We start from the raw sequence: 12,731 nt of genomic DNA, 5'->3' as shown, positions 1-12,731 counted from the left end.
GCTAGCCCAGTGTCAAGTATGACTTTGGTGTTTCTGGATAAATCACAGTCCTGTTTGCGTCACAATGACTCAAAAGGGCTGAAAAATTGATGACCACAATTCAAGATAATGCAACTCTTTGGAAGACAAAAGTACGTAATAAGGATGACAACCAAGTGAGCAATCTTGGAGACACTTTATACACTCCTACAAACATTTAAGTAATATGCTGAAAATCTCTTATCATTTTAAATCTATAGAGCCATAGCTTTAACTCTTAATCATCAATTTGACCAAAAATAATTTCCTTCCTCATACTACTATTGTTTAGGAAGATCTTAGAAATGAGGATCTTGAATTCCAAATCCCCATGGTCAGCAGCCTTTGAGAATTTTTCAGTGATGTAAAAGAAAGCAAACTTAGAAGGACAGTTACTCAAACACTCTATAAACACTGACAATAGTGACCATCCAGAACCGCCCGTCTCCTCAATTTTTTCCCTCACCTTCCTTCGAGTGAGCAATGCATTCTTCCAAGCTTCATGTGGAATTCTGAACACAAATTCTGTGTTCTGGGCACCCTAAATAGCCTTAAGTATCAGAAAACAAAAATTTTCCTTCCTTCCTTCCTTCCTTCCTTTTTTTTTTTTTTTTTTTTAAACAGAGTATCTCATGAAAGTACTATGGGCAACAAAAAAGAGACAAAATAGCAGTAAACCCACAAAAATGCCCGTGTACCTCTTGTTTGACCTATGATGGTAGAAGAGACATTACGGACACCAAGAGCATTGTAGCATCAGACCCATGGGAAACAGAAAGCCAGCCCTGGAAGCCTCTTCAAGGGAAAAAGCAAATAGCTGACTCCTGTTGTTTTAAGCTTTACAAACAAGGTACCCTACGTGAACACCTTTGTCTATTTTTTTTTTTAAGATTTTATTTATTTATTTGACAGAGAGACATCACAAGTAGGCAGAGAGGCAGGCAGAGAGAGAGAGAGGAGGAAGCAGGTTCCCTGCTGAGCAGAGAGCCCGATGTGGGACTCGATCCCGGGAGCCGAGATCATGGCCCGAGCCGAAGACAGCGGCTTAACCCACTGAGCCACCCAGGCGCCCACCTTTGTCTATTCTAAAACACTCCACAAATGCCGACTTTTCTTTGCTGACCCAGGATAGGCGTTAGGCAGTTCCTGTATCCATCTGGAGCTGTGATAAATTTCGTAAGCTAGGCAGGTGGGACAACTTGGTGGACATAAATCCCAGGTAGCGGTAAGAAGCCTGGGTTTGTGCCTTTGTTTCTCCTTTTATTTTTAGAGGAGAGAGGTCAAGATGGAGAAAGAAGAGCTGAACGATCCTTCCTGTCCTTCCCCATTGTCAAATCTACTCTCCAGGCACCGATCATTTTACAGTTAAATTATAGCCAATGGCTCATTTCTTTTTTTTTAAAGATTTTATTTATTTATTTGACAGAGACAGATCACAAGTAGACAGAGAGGCAGGCAGAGAGAGAGAGAGGAGGAAGAAGCAGGTTCCCCGCTGAGCAGAGAGCCCGATGCGGGACTCAATCCCAGGACCCTGAGATCATGACCTGAGCCGAAGGCAGCGGCTCAACCCACTGAGCCACCCAGGCGCCCCCAATGGCTCATTTCTGTGTTCACCTTCAAGTGAGTTTTTTCAAAAAGGCTATTTCAGATGCTATTCACCTTTGCATTGGATTCAGCTGCTTAATTTGGGCTGATGAGGTCCTCTGCCAGTACTTCTTCCTTGTCTAGCTGGAGTGCTGTTAACAAGAGCCTTTCTCTGCTGGTCCTCGGTGGTGGCGTGAGGCTGCGAGATGTACGCAGAGCTCAGGAATAAGTCATGGGAGACGTGGTGGGTCCCCCACTCTGTACTCCATCATTCCTCTGGGTAATTCACATCCACCATTTAGCTGTGTGCTTCCCAAATACTCTTCTAGAACTTGACTCTCTTATCATCTTCCCTAATGTTCAGCCTGGGACTTTTTTTTTTTTTTTAAATTTTATTTTATTTATTTGGCAGAGAGAGAGAGATCATAAATAGGCAGAGCAGCAGGCAGAGAGAGAGGGGGAAGCAGGCTCCCTGCTGAGCAGAGAGCCCGATGCGGGATTCCATCCCAGGACCCTGAGATCATGACCTGAGTCGAAAGCAGAAGCTTAACCCGCTGAGCCACACAGGCGCCCCCAGCCTGGGACTTTTTATTGGAATCTTGCTCTGTGGCCATAGCTTAGAGAGAAAGTGCCAGGGTTCCCAGTCTTTGACAACCAAATGGGAACCGTGGTGGCTCGCACTTACTTCCCCGTTCATCTGAGAATGCCAAAACCTGCAGCCTATTTCTGTAATGAACAAGAAGCCCACCTACAGCCTGTGTGTTAGAGCCAACCTCGCAATGAATAACTGAGATTTTTGAAATTAGACGTTGCTGTTTATGATTAATAATAACAACATCTGTGCCTAATCTAGCAAGCGGCAGTGGCACCTGTCTGTGGAAGGGTAAAGTTTAGGGCAAGACATGACGGGAGGGATAAGGAAGACCTGGAAATGGGTGGTCAGATTTCATTCACAATGACGTGTCTTTGAATTTTAAAAAGTAGCAATGAATCACAGACTTTCATATAAAAGTATCAAGCTTCGACTACCATTTGGTAAATAACTGTAACAATCTCTGGGTTGTTCACTTATGACTATTGGACACAAGAAGATTATCATAATTAAAAAATAAACACACACACACACACACACACACCCATGAGCCTTCTCAGTTATACCATGATCCAAATTATCCAAAGTCCTTCTCAAAAAATATTCCTAAGGATTCATTTTACTTCTCAACCCCCCAAAACTATTTATTTATTTATTTATTTTTTTACTGAAAAACATGTGAAGGGCTTTCTGTTTTATTTATTTTGTCAAGAAATCCTGACAAAAGAGAAGAGGAAGCTTTCTTTGCTTGAGCCCTCACCATTAAAATCCTAATGAAATATTTCTTGTTCCTTGAAGACTGTTGTATAAAGAAGATTTGATTTTCCCGAGTAACTGGAAACATCTTCACGAGGACATGTCTTGCACTAAAGATAGCCTCTGGGTTTTTGGATTTTATGTGAGGAGATCAATTAAGGCAGTTTGCTGCCTTTATGTTTTCTTCCCAAAGCTAGTCTAGCTGCTTCGTGTTTACCCCTTTTCTCTAGCACTCAAGGAGCTGCAAGAAGCAGGCAAAGGAAATGCTGGGCTTTTTCAAGTGCAGAGATGAGTGCTCTTAGCTGAAATGAATGTAGGCTGCTGTGGGGGAGTTTTCTTAGGTCAAAATCCCTCAGAATAAAACTTACAAAGTCATTGTTTTCTTGCCTCGTTACACACAAATAATTTATGAATTTATATTGTAATTTTTCTTCCAGCTGACTCAGAGCACTACCATTTTATTTACAAATAATTCCACGAAAGCCAATGGCGCACACATTCCTGAGACTTTCATTGCAATCAATAAGTTTGCTGTTGCTGTCGGCCTGTGCAATTTCCCTGATTAACCTGTGAAAAGTGTTCTCCTTCATGAATCCTGTCCAGCAATAAACAGATATCGTAAAAGAAGACAAGGGCAGGTTCCAGAACTCGAATTCTTGGTGATCTTAAATGATGATGTATGAAAGAAAGAGAGAGGGAGAACACTTTGATTTGCTCCAACTAGGTTGACCCAGAAAGGAGAAGAACAGAAAAATTGCTTTGCCTAAGCAAACATGGCATCAAGTCAGACAAGAGCAGCGTTCCCCAAATGCAATTTCGAGGCTTTATTTAAAATATATACAGTCTGGATTTGAAAGACACTTAAATGTCGGTAATAAAAAAAGTCTTTGTTCATTCTGTTTTTCTACTGCTATTTTTCTACTCCTCGTTGGCAACAGCTTCTACCTCCTCCCTTGAGATACGGTCCTAAGATTTGGAGTGGGACTCCTTTGCTCTGGTTGAATTGTGACTGAATTCAAAGTTCAGATCTGCAAAAAAGCCAACTGACACTAAAAATCAAGCTGACTTCCAAAGAATGCTGGTTTTCTTGGGCCATATAGATACCCCTCTGTAACAAAGACTTAGAATTCTCTGAGAATTCTAAAATATTTGGACACATTCTTTCCCAGTAGCTAATCTGTGTGGAATTAGAACTCGCTTTGTCCGGCGTCCCTCAAAGTATCGCGAGCTCCTGATCATGCTCTAACCACTCATCCCTGGGTCAAATTAGCACACAATAAATATTTGTTGAATGAATGAAGGATTTTCCTCTTCTTTCTCCTGTAAGGTTTGTCTTCGAGCTGGAGAGAGTATGAGGTCGATTTTTATCAACTTAAAAATCTCGTCTTGGTCATGCATGTTTGTGGATGACAACATTACCATTCACTTGTTTGTCCATTTTCACTCTGTGTGAGAGTCCCCACCTTTCTGACAGAAGGCTTGGTCACGTGACCCCCTTTGGCCAATGAACTGTGAACCATGTGATGTGCCCCCTCTGGGTGGAGACTCCAACGGTTGTCTTTGTCACATTCTCTCTTTCTCTGCTACCATTAACAGGTGAAGCTCCAGATGATGGTTGCACCCTGGGTCCTGGCGTGAGGGTGATGAGCACGTGGAGCTAGCTGACCCACAGAAAACCCACAAAGCATACTGGGCTTGAACGAGCAATAAACTTGTGTTCTTTGTGAGCCATTTTGGGGGGTGTTCACAAGTGCCACGTTGCCTAGCTTAGCTTATCGGGATCGATAAAGTATTGGCAAAGCTCCCAAAGATAGAACCCAAACCCAACTTCCACAAAATTATTTGTTCACTGGCAATATCGTGGTGCTGTTGCAGCTGCTGGTGGTTCATTTACTGTCAACTTTTTTTTTCCCCTCTTACTAATAGCTTGGCCAGTCTTTTAAGTGTTAGAAAATACCCATGAAGTTAGAGCCTCTGACAATAATGACCATGAATGAGCTTAAGTAATAAAATTATTGTGTATTGCAGATATCTTTCTACCTTTAACATTTATGAAGCAAAGTCAATTTTCACTCAAACAGGTTTCTTTTCATCTGGTTTTCTCTACAATGTTTATGCCTGAGGTTTATTGCTAGCAGTAAAGAGTGTCCAAGTATGTTATGGGAATAGCCAAATTCCCAGTGCTTTAAAATGTATTCCATAGGCCCCAGAGTCAGTTAAAAGCTGATTGATTATACAGCAAATACATCAAAACTGGTATTTATGAAATATCCCATTTCTTCAGCTCTCTCTCTCATAAGTCTGAACATCACATTTGGGAGTTGTGGCGCGAATATCTCAGACAGCTATGAGAAAAAATTACTGCAGATTTTCCATGACAAAAACAAGGTTCTTTAAGCTCCTCAATAAGTTAATAAAAGATCTATGTCAACAGGTGTGTCTCATGAACACATATTTTAAAAGGTGTGGTTTAAGTCGTTTAGTATGGCTTGTCTGTTCAGAGTTTCATATATAAGTTACTAAAACATTGATTTCATAGCTGGATAAAGAGCAAATACACTGAATGATAGGCAGGAGGGTTTGCTTATCAGACTGGTTCACAACTGACCAGAAAGTTTCTGTTTAATTTGTTCAAGATATGGACAAAAAGTTCTGGCTTAAGAAGGGTGAATGACCGGGCACCTGGGTGGCTCAGTGGGTTAAAGCCTCTGCCTTCGGCTCGGGTCATGATCCCAGGGTCCTGGGATCGAGCCCCGCATCAGGCTCTCTGCTCAGCGGGGAGCCTGCTTCCTCCTCTCTCTCTCTGCCTGCCTCTCTGCCTACTTGTGATCTCTCTCTGTCAAATAAATAAATAAAAAAATCTTTAAAAAAAAAAAAAAAAAAAAAGAAGGGTGAATGACCTATAGGATAGCCTATCCCAAAGATGCTACAGATATTTTAATGTTTTCTGTTTGCATATTTGGTCAAGGATAACTCATTTGTTAATATATTTTCCATGACTTCTTTAGTGGTGTAATCTATCTTAGATTACAAAATCAAACTCCTATTTCCTATATGCTAACATTTTATGGACTCTGTATTAGATATTATCCCCTAGAGGAGAGGGAGTGTGTCCTACAGATTTGATAAGCTATGCTTTTTTTTGCAAATAGTAACTCTTGCCTTTTTGATGACGCTAGCACTACACCACGCTATGATATAGCTTGCACATGGTTGCTAGTTTTACTAAGTGCTATGCAGTGGAGAAGAAGCCAGGACAAACGTTGTCGATTGACGGATGCATAAAGGACGCATCAGTTTGGGGGTAGCTGCAGTGTAGGAATTCTGAAAGAAATTTTCATGTCTGAAAGGGAAAGCAAGCCTATCAGCATAGCATCAAACCGATAGAAAATCTGTCCAGCCGTATTCGGTGTCTGAAAGTATAACATTTCATGTTTATGACATAGTCAGAGGACACCATAGCTCTAGCCTAAATATTTCTGAGGACAAAGGACAGTTTAACAGAGTTGAAAATGGTTTAGTTGGTCAGATCCCCCCCCCCGCCCAAAATGATTTTAAGGACCACTTATACCTAAATGGTGCATAAGTCTCCCCCCCTCTTTAAAATGGGTGGCATGACTTTATCTCATTGTTATTTCATCGAGAATCCATGTGATTCTCTGAAAGTGTTTGTAAAGCAGTGGGGCAGAATGGGCTTCTGCATCCCCAGGGAGGATCTTGGCCAGGGGGGTGATTCCTCTTTCTCCCCGAGGCATACAAGCCCAATGCACTGTCCACTGGGTGCAAATTGAAAATTCCACACGAGAAGCAGGCATTGCATCTGGATTCCTAACAGGACATACCATTGAACTCAATCTGTGCATCCCCCAAGCCCGTGGATAAGCAGTGTGTCCTGCGGATAAGTCATCATTTTCCACGTGTGTCTTATGCTATTTCCCCCACCCGGGCTTCCTCAGCCACAAGCCCCCTAAATGGAAAGGAGCCTGTGTCAGGCCGCTCTCCCAGCTCCTGCATGCGGCTGCAGGGGCCCAGAGAAGGGCAGGAGCCCAGATCGAATGAGTTGGGTGGTGGTTTGGTTTGAGTGGTTTGTATTTTCTCCCTGCTTTGAAAGTGCACTGTATTTTGCCGCTGTTATTACCAAAGGTTCGTTTTGACAATGGACCCGGGGTGTCTCAGTGGGGTTTTGCAGTAAAGAGATAAAGCAGGTTTGGGCAAGACTGGGCAGTTCACGATTTGAAGGGGACAGAGTGGCAGCCATTTGTTTGCTGGGGTGAATGGGGCATAATTTATGCAGCAGCAGCAGAGGCTGAAAGCCAGTCTGGCCTTGACCCATTTATCTTTAGAAAACTAATTAAAGTGGAGAATCTGGTTTACTGTTGTTATTGAGGTTTTAGTTTTTTCTGCTCAGGCCAAGCAAAGACTGAGGGTGTGTGTGTGTGTGTGTGTGTGTGTGTGTGTGTGTCTGGGTGGAAGGTAGGAAATATCAGTTTCGCCTAAAAACAGTGGCTGAGGCTCTAGATAATAAAGCAGTTTCTTAAATACAGCCTGACATCCTTTTGAAATGCAAAATAGTGGATTTAGCCGGATGCAGGATCCTTTGAGGTGACAATGAAATGCCATGGCAATTTAAAACAAACAACAGACAGTTTCCCTGAATCCTTACAACCAAGACGTCCTAAATCACACCAAAATGGCCCCAAAGAGGCAGAGAAGAACATTTTTATGACCAGCGTTTTACTCTGAAACTGGTATTAACCATCAGGCAGGAATGATACCCGAAAGTGAGCTGCTTTGTCCGTTTTGTTTCAGAATAATAAAATAAAGTGCATAACTTGATATTTTGCAAGTTCTTACATCTATACACAATAATGTCAATAATTCATGCTTCGTACCAATGGCGAACCAGTGAATTTCCAAAGTAGCTGTAATTTTGGCCCAGTTAAGGAAGATGGTAGAGGCCCACAGGGAAGGCACGCAGGCAGAGTGGGGGTGGAGGCTGATATTCAATGAAGTCCTTCCTCTTGGAGGGAAAGCTAAGGGGCCCCTGATAACCCTAAGATTAGGAGATCTGACTGGCTAAATGGCTGGAAAACTTGGAGATATCAGGACAATGTTGTTGAGAAGGGCGGGCACATACTATCTGAGCTGGAGCTCCTCTACTTTTGTCAAATGGCCCGGACCAAGAGAACCCTGATTTGTCCTACCCATGACGTTTGTTCCCCCCATTTCCCATTTAGCATCAGGAGACCCTAAGCCATCTGTCTTCCCTGTTCCTTCCCCAAGGTTTCCTTTTCCAGGGTATTCCTGTTCTAGATTTATCTCAACTTTCTTTTTCATTCAAACTGCCCTGAGCTCAGAGAACTGTGATGATGAATGGGAATATGACTCAGGGGACAATTCCCTTGTAAAAATATGAATGTTAACAGAAGAATTCACTGCCTGAATTTAAGGCCAAGCAGACATAGAGCCCTATGATGTCATAGGTGGGCTGCATGAATAAATATGTACCCTCCAGGTGAGAGAGATCTTTATTAAAATGTATTATCAGCATGGAATGTTAGTACGAAAACCAGATTAGAAAACTTAACTATCTGATTAGTACGGTTAATATATAAAGTCAGGTAAGATATCCTTGGTGCGCCGTCCTCACACAGACCACTTTGTGGTAAAAAAAAATCTCCAGGGTGCCCTCCCTGAAAGTCCTCTGAGACTTCAGTAAATTCGAGAAGGAAGAAAAAAAAAAGGAGTAAACAACTCGTAACACAAACTATTTCTTAACCCCTACATTCTCTGTCCTCGCTAATGGAAAAATTAGCTCCTTATGCATGAGAGCTGATGTTGGTTTGTTGTTATTATTAGCGAGGCAATTATTCGCTCAGCACAAGAAGAAAAAAGCCAATATATTCTATCATGGAAGAGCTAGTTTTTCAGGCAGACTACACATAGTCTGAACATTGGGACAGAATTTAAATCAGCCACCAAATGAGTTAGTCTAACACAAAGCTTAGATTGAAAACCTTGCCATTGGGAAAGAATACCAAAACGGCTGTTAACCATAAATACCAAACAGAGAGGAATCCTCTCAACCCATCGGTCATGTGCAGTGATCAACGCGCTCTAGACAGTCAGGAAAGGGAGAGCGGAGGGGAGATTTCTCAAGAACTCTCTGAAATGACCGTATGACGACAAATGAGGATAAGAGTAAGAAAAAAGAAGACCAAAGCTTACACTATGTTGCATTGTCCTCCACACAATCCTCTGGGAAGCAAGAGGAAAACAAATTTAAAGGAAAAAGAAAGAAAGATTATTCTATACATAATAGCACAGCACAGGTATAACATTTAGCTTTGCAGGCTGACCGTTGTTCATCGGTTTATCATCTGATGTCAAATGATAAATCTGGCTGGCATTCCACCCACCCCCACCCCAGACTCCCTCAGAATGACCAGCAGAATACTCAAGAAGCCTGTACAACACAGTCCAATGTTGAATACTTACTGGAGGTTCATTGGTCTAAATCATCACCAACTTCATGAATTAACTTCCACATCTGTTATTTTTTTTTTCTTTGAAATCTACTTTTATAAAACACATTCTTCTAAGATACACCATTTAAAGTATATTTTGTTCTGATGAGGCCCTGGGGTATGTAACAGACACTCCCTGCCCTTGTGTCCAGGAGTTATAGAGCACGTTTAATAATCTGAAATATCTCTGTATTCTCAGATCTTCACACTCAAGCTCTTTTTAGGTTGAGGTATTTTTAACAGTCTGTACTTCCAGTGACATTCCCGTGGAAGTTTTTTTTTTTTTAAAAAAAACTCATAGTTTCATGTCAAATTATGTAAGAGAATTCATGAAGTATAAACTTAAGAAAAAAAATAAGAAAAATCAATCTTTTGCAAATAATCACCGTTGGCCTATTTAACTGAAAATCAGTAACAGTAGGTGGAGACAGAGGGCCCCTAGGGTGGGTGTTGGTAACAGGAAAGACATGTAACTGTAGGAGCAATCTGTTAACCAAAACACTTGATGGCATTTGTATCTTTAGTAAACCAGGGTTGCCGTCAGGAAGGACTGTGATAGTCTTTGATGAGTCAGCTTTTCATCAGCAGCTGAATTTATACAAATGTGTTCATTCATCATTGGATAATAAAAATAACTTCAGGGTAGTATGTCTGAAAGCCACTGATGACCTAAACTGATTTTTATGCCCATATAACTTTACAGGAACAACGGGAAAAGCTTCCTAGTGATATAAAAGAATTTACAAGGTCCTTAAATATCTAATAGAGGTCAAATGGTGGAATTGGTGTATTTTTTAGAAAGAGTTTTATTTTAATTATTTTACATGAGTTCTAGCAGCAGCTGGCCCAGGTTGGGATTAGGAGCTTTACTTCTAAAACAATACCCGTAATTAATTACCAGTTCACCTAAAATATAAGAACACCGACCAAAAGATTCCCAAGTTAATTAAAACAGGTACTCATTTTAAGTGGTAGTAAGAAGCAACTCCCCAAGGCCTTTACAGTTTAGTTATTTTCCCTTTGGCAAAAGCAGTGGGGTGACTGGGATATTCTTCTGATGCTGTTCTTAAAGCATTTTCCCCTGCTGAAACACTCTGACAAATTAAGGGAAGTCTTTCCCAAATATCCTCCTTTTCTGGGACACACGCTTTGTATAAATATTTAGGAAACATCTCTTCAGAAGAGAATTAAAGCAGGAGTAGGTAACATGAGACTTGTTTATAAACAGTCAAAATAAGGGGTAATATATGGCAGACCCATTAAAAGAGGTCACCAACGCATGCATCTTGAAGATGATTTGGACTGTTGACATATAAACTGTCATGTAAACAGTTGGTCCGAGGTAACTGCTTTATTGTTCCACTTTTCAGAAATACGTTGAACCCTCCAAGGGAAGAAAGCCTTGGGGGAGCCAAGGGCTGCAAAGGAAGTTTCTGATGTTAGCTTTGGGCCTAGTCTGTGTTTTTCAAGAATAACCTTGTATAGTTCCTCTTGATGTGGAAACAGCCCCTTGCCCTTAGGGACCGGGGAAGTGACTCCAGGTCACTTTACGGCTGCTTGTGAATTACAAATCACTAATTCGTACAATTTGGGAATTTCAGTCAATAAAACCTTAATAAATCTGCCATTCTCTCTTACAGAGCCCAAAGCCACACCTACGAGGAAGTTAAGTACTACGTGCTGTCAGAGAATATTTTAGAATAAAACTGACTTATTGATTTAAAGTCCTGTGCACTGAATCTGGCCCTTATGCACCCAGTCTGGTCTTCGGTTTTTACCCATGATCATATGATTAACCATGACTGATCCTTTTCAGAAAAAAAATGGATTAAAATATATTTTGGGAGGGGGTGCCTAAAAGTAGAAGAGCCTAAATCAGTTTGTTATTTGCCAGTACTCTTCGAGATCTTTGCATTGGGGGCATTCTGAAGATCATCAGTGAATTTCCTTTCTAAAAGAGGGTTCAAATACTAATTTCCTTATCTATCAGATATTACACATCAGGTGACAATCAGAAAGCATTAATGCTTTATTTAGGTTGTGCTAAATTGCATACACACTGCAAGACAAATATTTTTCTTGCTCTCTCTCCCCTGTTAGAGTGTGTGTATGTGTGTGTCTACCTCTCCTGGGGAGGAGAGAAAAGTGTGCTTGTTTCAAAGGGAAAAAACATTAATCAGTAGTCATAGATACCATTATATTGATCCAATTCAATGTAATTTTAACTAAGTGCATAATGCACCCAAATTGTTTTTAAATTTTATTTTATTGTGGTAGGAACACTTAACAGGAGAGCTACTCTCCTAACAGATATTTAAGTGCAGAAACAAGATTGTTATCTGTAGGCACAATGTTGTACCGCACATCTCTATGATTTACTCATGTGGCACTGTGCCCCAGCTCTTAAATTAGAACTTATGAAAACTCCAAAAAAACCTGCATTATTCCAATAAGTAAGTTAGAGCCAACTAAAGTGGAGAAAACAAAAAAAAGAGAAAAAGAGAGAGAGAATGAGAGAGAGAGAGAGAGGGAGGGAACTCAAACTCATACTCACCATTTATGCTCTGGTGAAAAGGATCTTAACAGACAGAGTTGGTAAAATGAAAACTCAAACATGGGCTGCCATGGCAACCATGCAGTCTTTAAAACTATTGGCTAGTGGTTCAGGGGACTCTAATTGGCTGTTTAAAAGAAGAAAGGTGACTACTTTTAAACTCTGCCTGAAACTGGGAACAGAGAATAGACAGGACCAAGGTAACATAGAAGGTGGAAGCCATACCCAGACGAATCCTTTTTCAAGAGCTACACTGGAGAGGGGTTTTATTTGCTAATAAACAGGAATAAATTATAACATAATTTAGCAGCTAATGACTTCAGTTACCCTTTCACTTTGGCTCCTCGTGGTAGGCCTTTCTGCTGTAAGTACATGTGATTTTTATAGACTGAGATGCTGAGATGTACTTACGTGGAGGCCACACTCAACCAATTTAATCTTATGAGTCCTACGCTGCAGGAGGATAGTGACTACAATGATAAAGTAATTTATAACAGTGACTAATAAAAGTATTTTCATAACCAGAAACCCTGGAGATCTGAGTTTATATGACATAATCAGATGTGGTTCAAGTATTTTATGACCTTAAGGTTTTATCTGTTAATTTTACATCAGGATAATTGGCAAGGCAATGTGAAACGTGCTAACAATTACAGGTATATAAATTGTTTATAGTGCTATAAATTGCATTGAAAGTAAT

The 12,731-nt window shown here is 40.8% G+C and overlaps 1 protein-coding gene across 2 annotated transcripts in view; it reads right to left on the bottom strand.

The window, feature by feature from the left end:
* Positions 1-12,731, bottom strand: part of GPC6 (glypican 6) — a 1,094,872-nt gene that overhangs the window by 78,482 nt on the left and 1,003,659 nt on the right. Inside the window, exon 7 of one of the 2 annotated variants that reach the window (XM_044249953.1) lies at positions 9,179-9,208. The exons of the other annotated variant lie outside the window; for it this stretch is intronic. Coding sequence (XP_044105888.1) covers positions 9,179-9,208 — 30 coding nt within the window. The remainder of the gene's footprint in view (positions 1-9,178; positions 9,209-12,731) is intronic. 2 annotated transcript variants of the gene reach the window in all.

Source organism: Neovison vison, chromosome 5, assembly GCF_020171115.1.
Source record: "Neovison vison isolate M4711 chromosome 5, ASM_NN_V1, whole genome shotgun sequence".
NCBI classification, from domain to species: domain Eukaryota; kingdom Metazoa; phylum Chordata; class Mammalia; order Carnivora; family Mustelidae; genus Neogale; species Neogale vison.
Note: the sequence above shows the minus strand (reverse complement) of the source record. Positions and strands in the feature narration are given on the sequence as shown.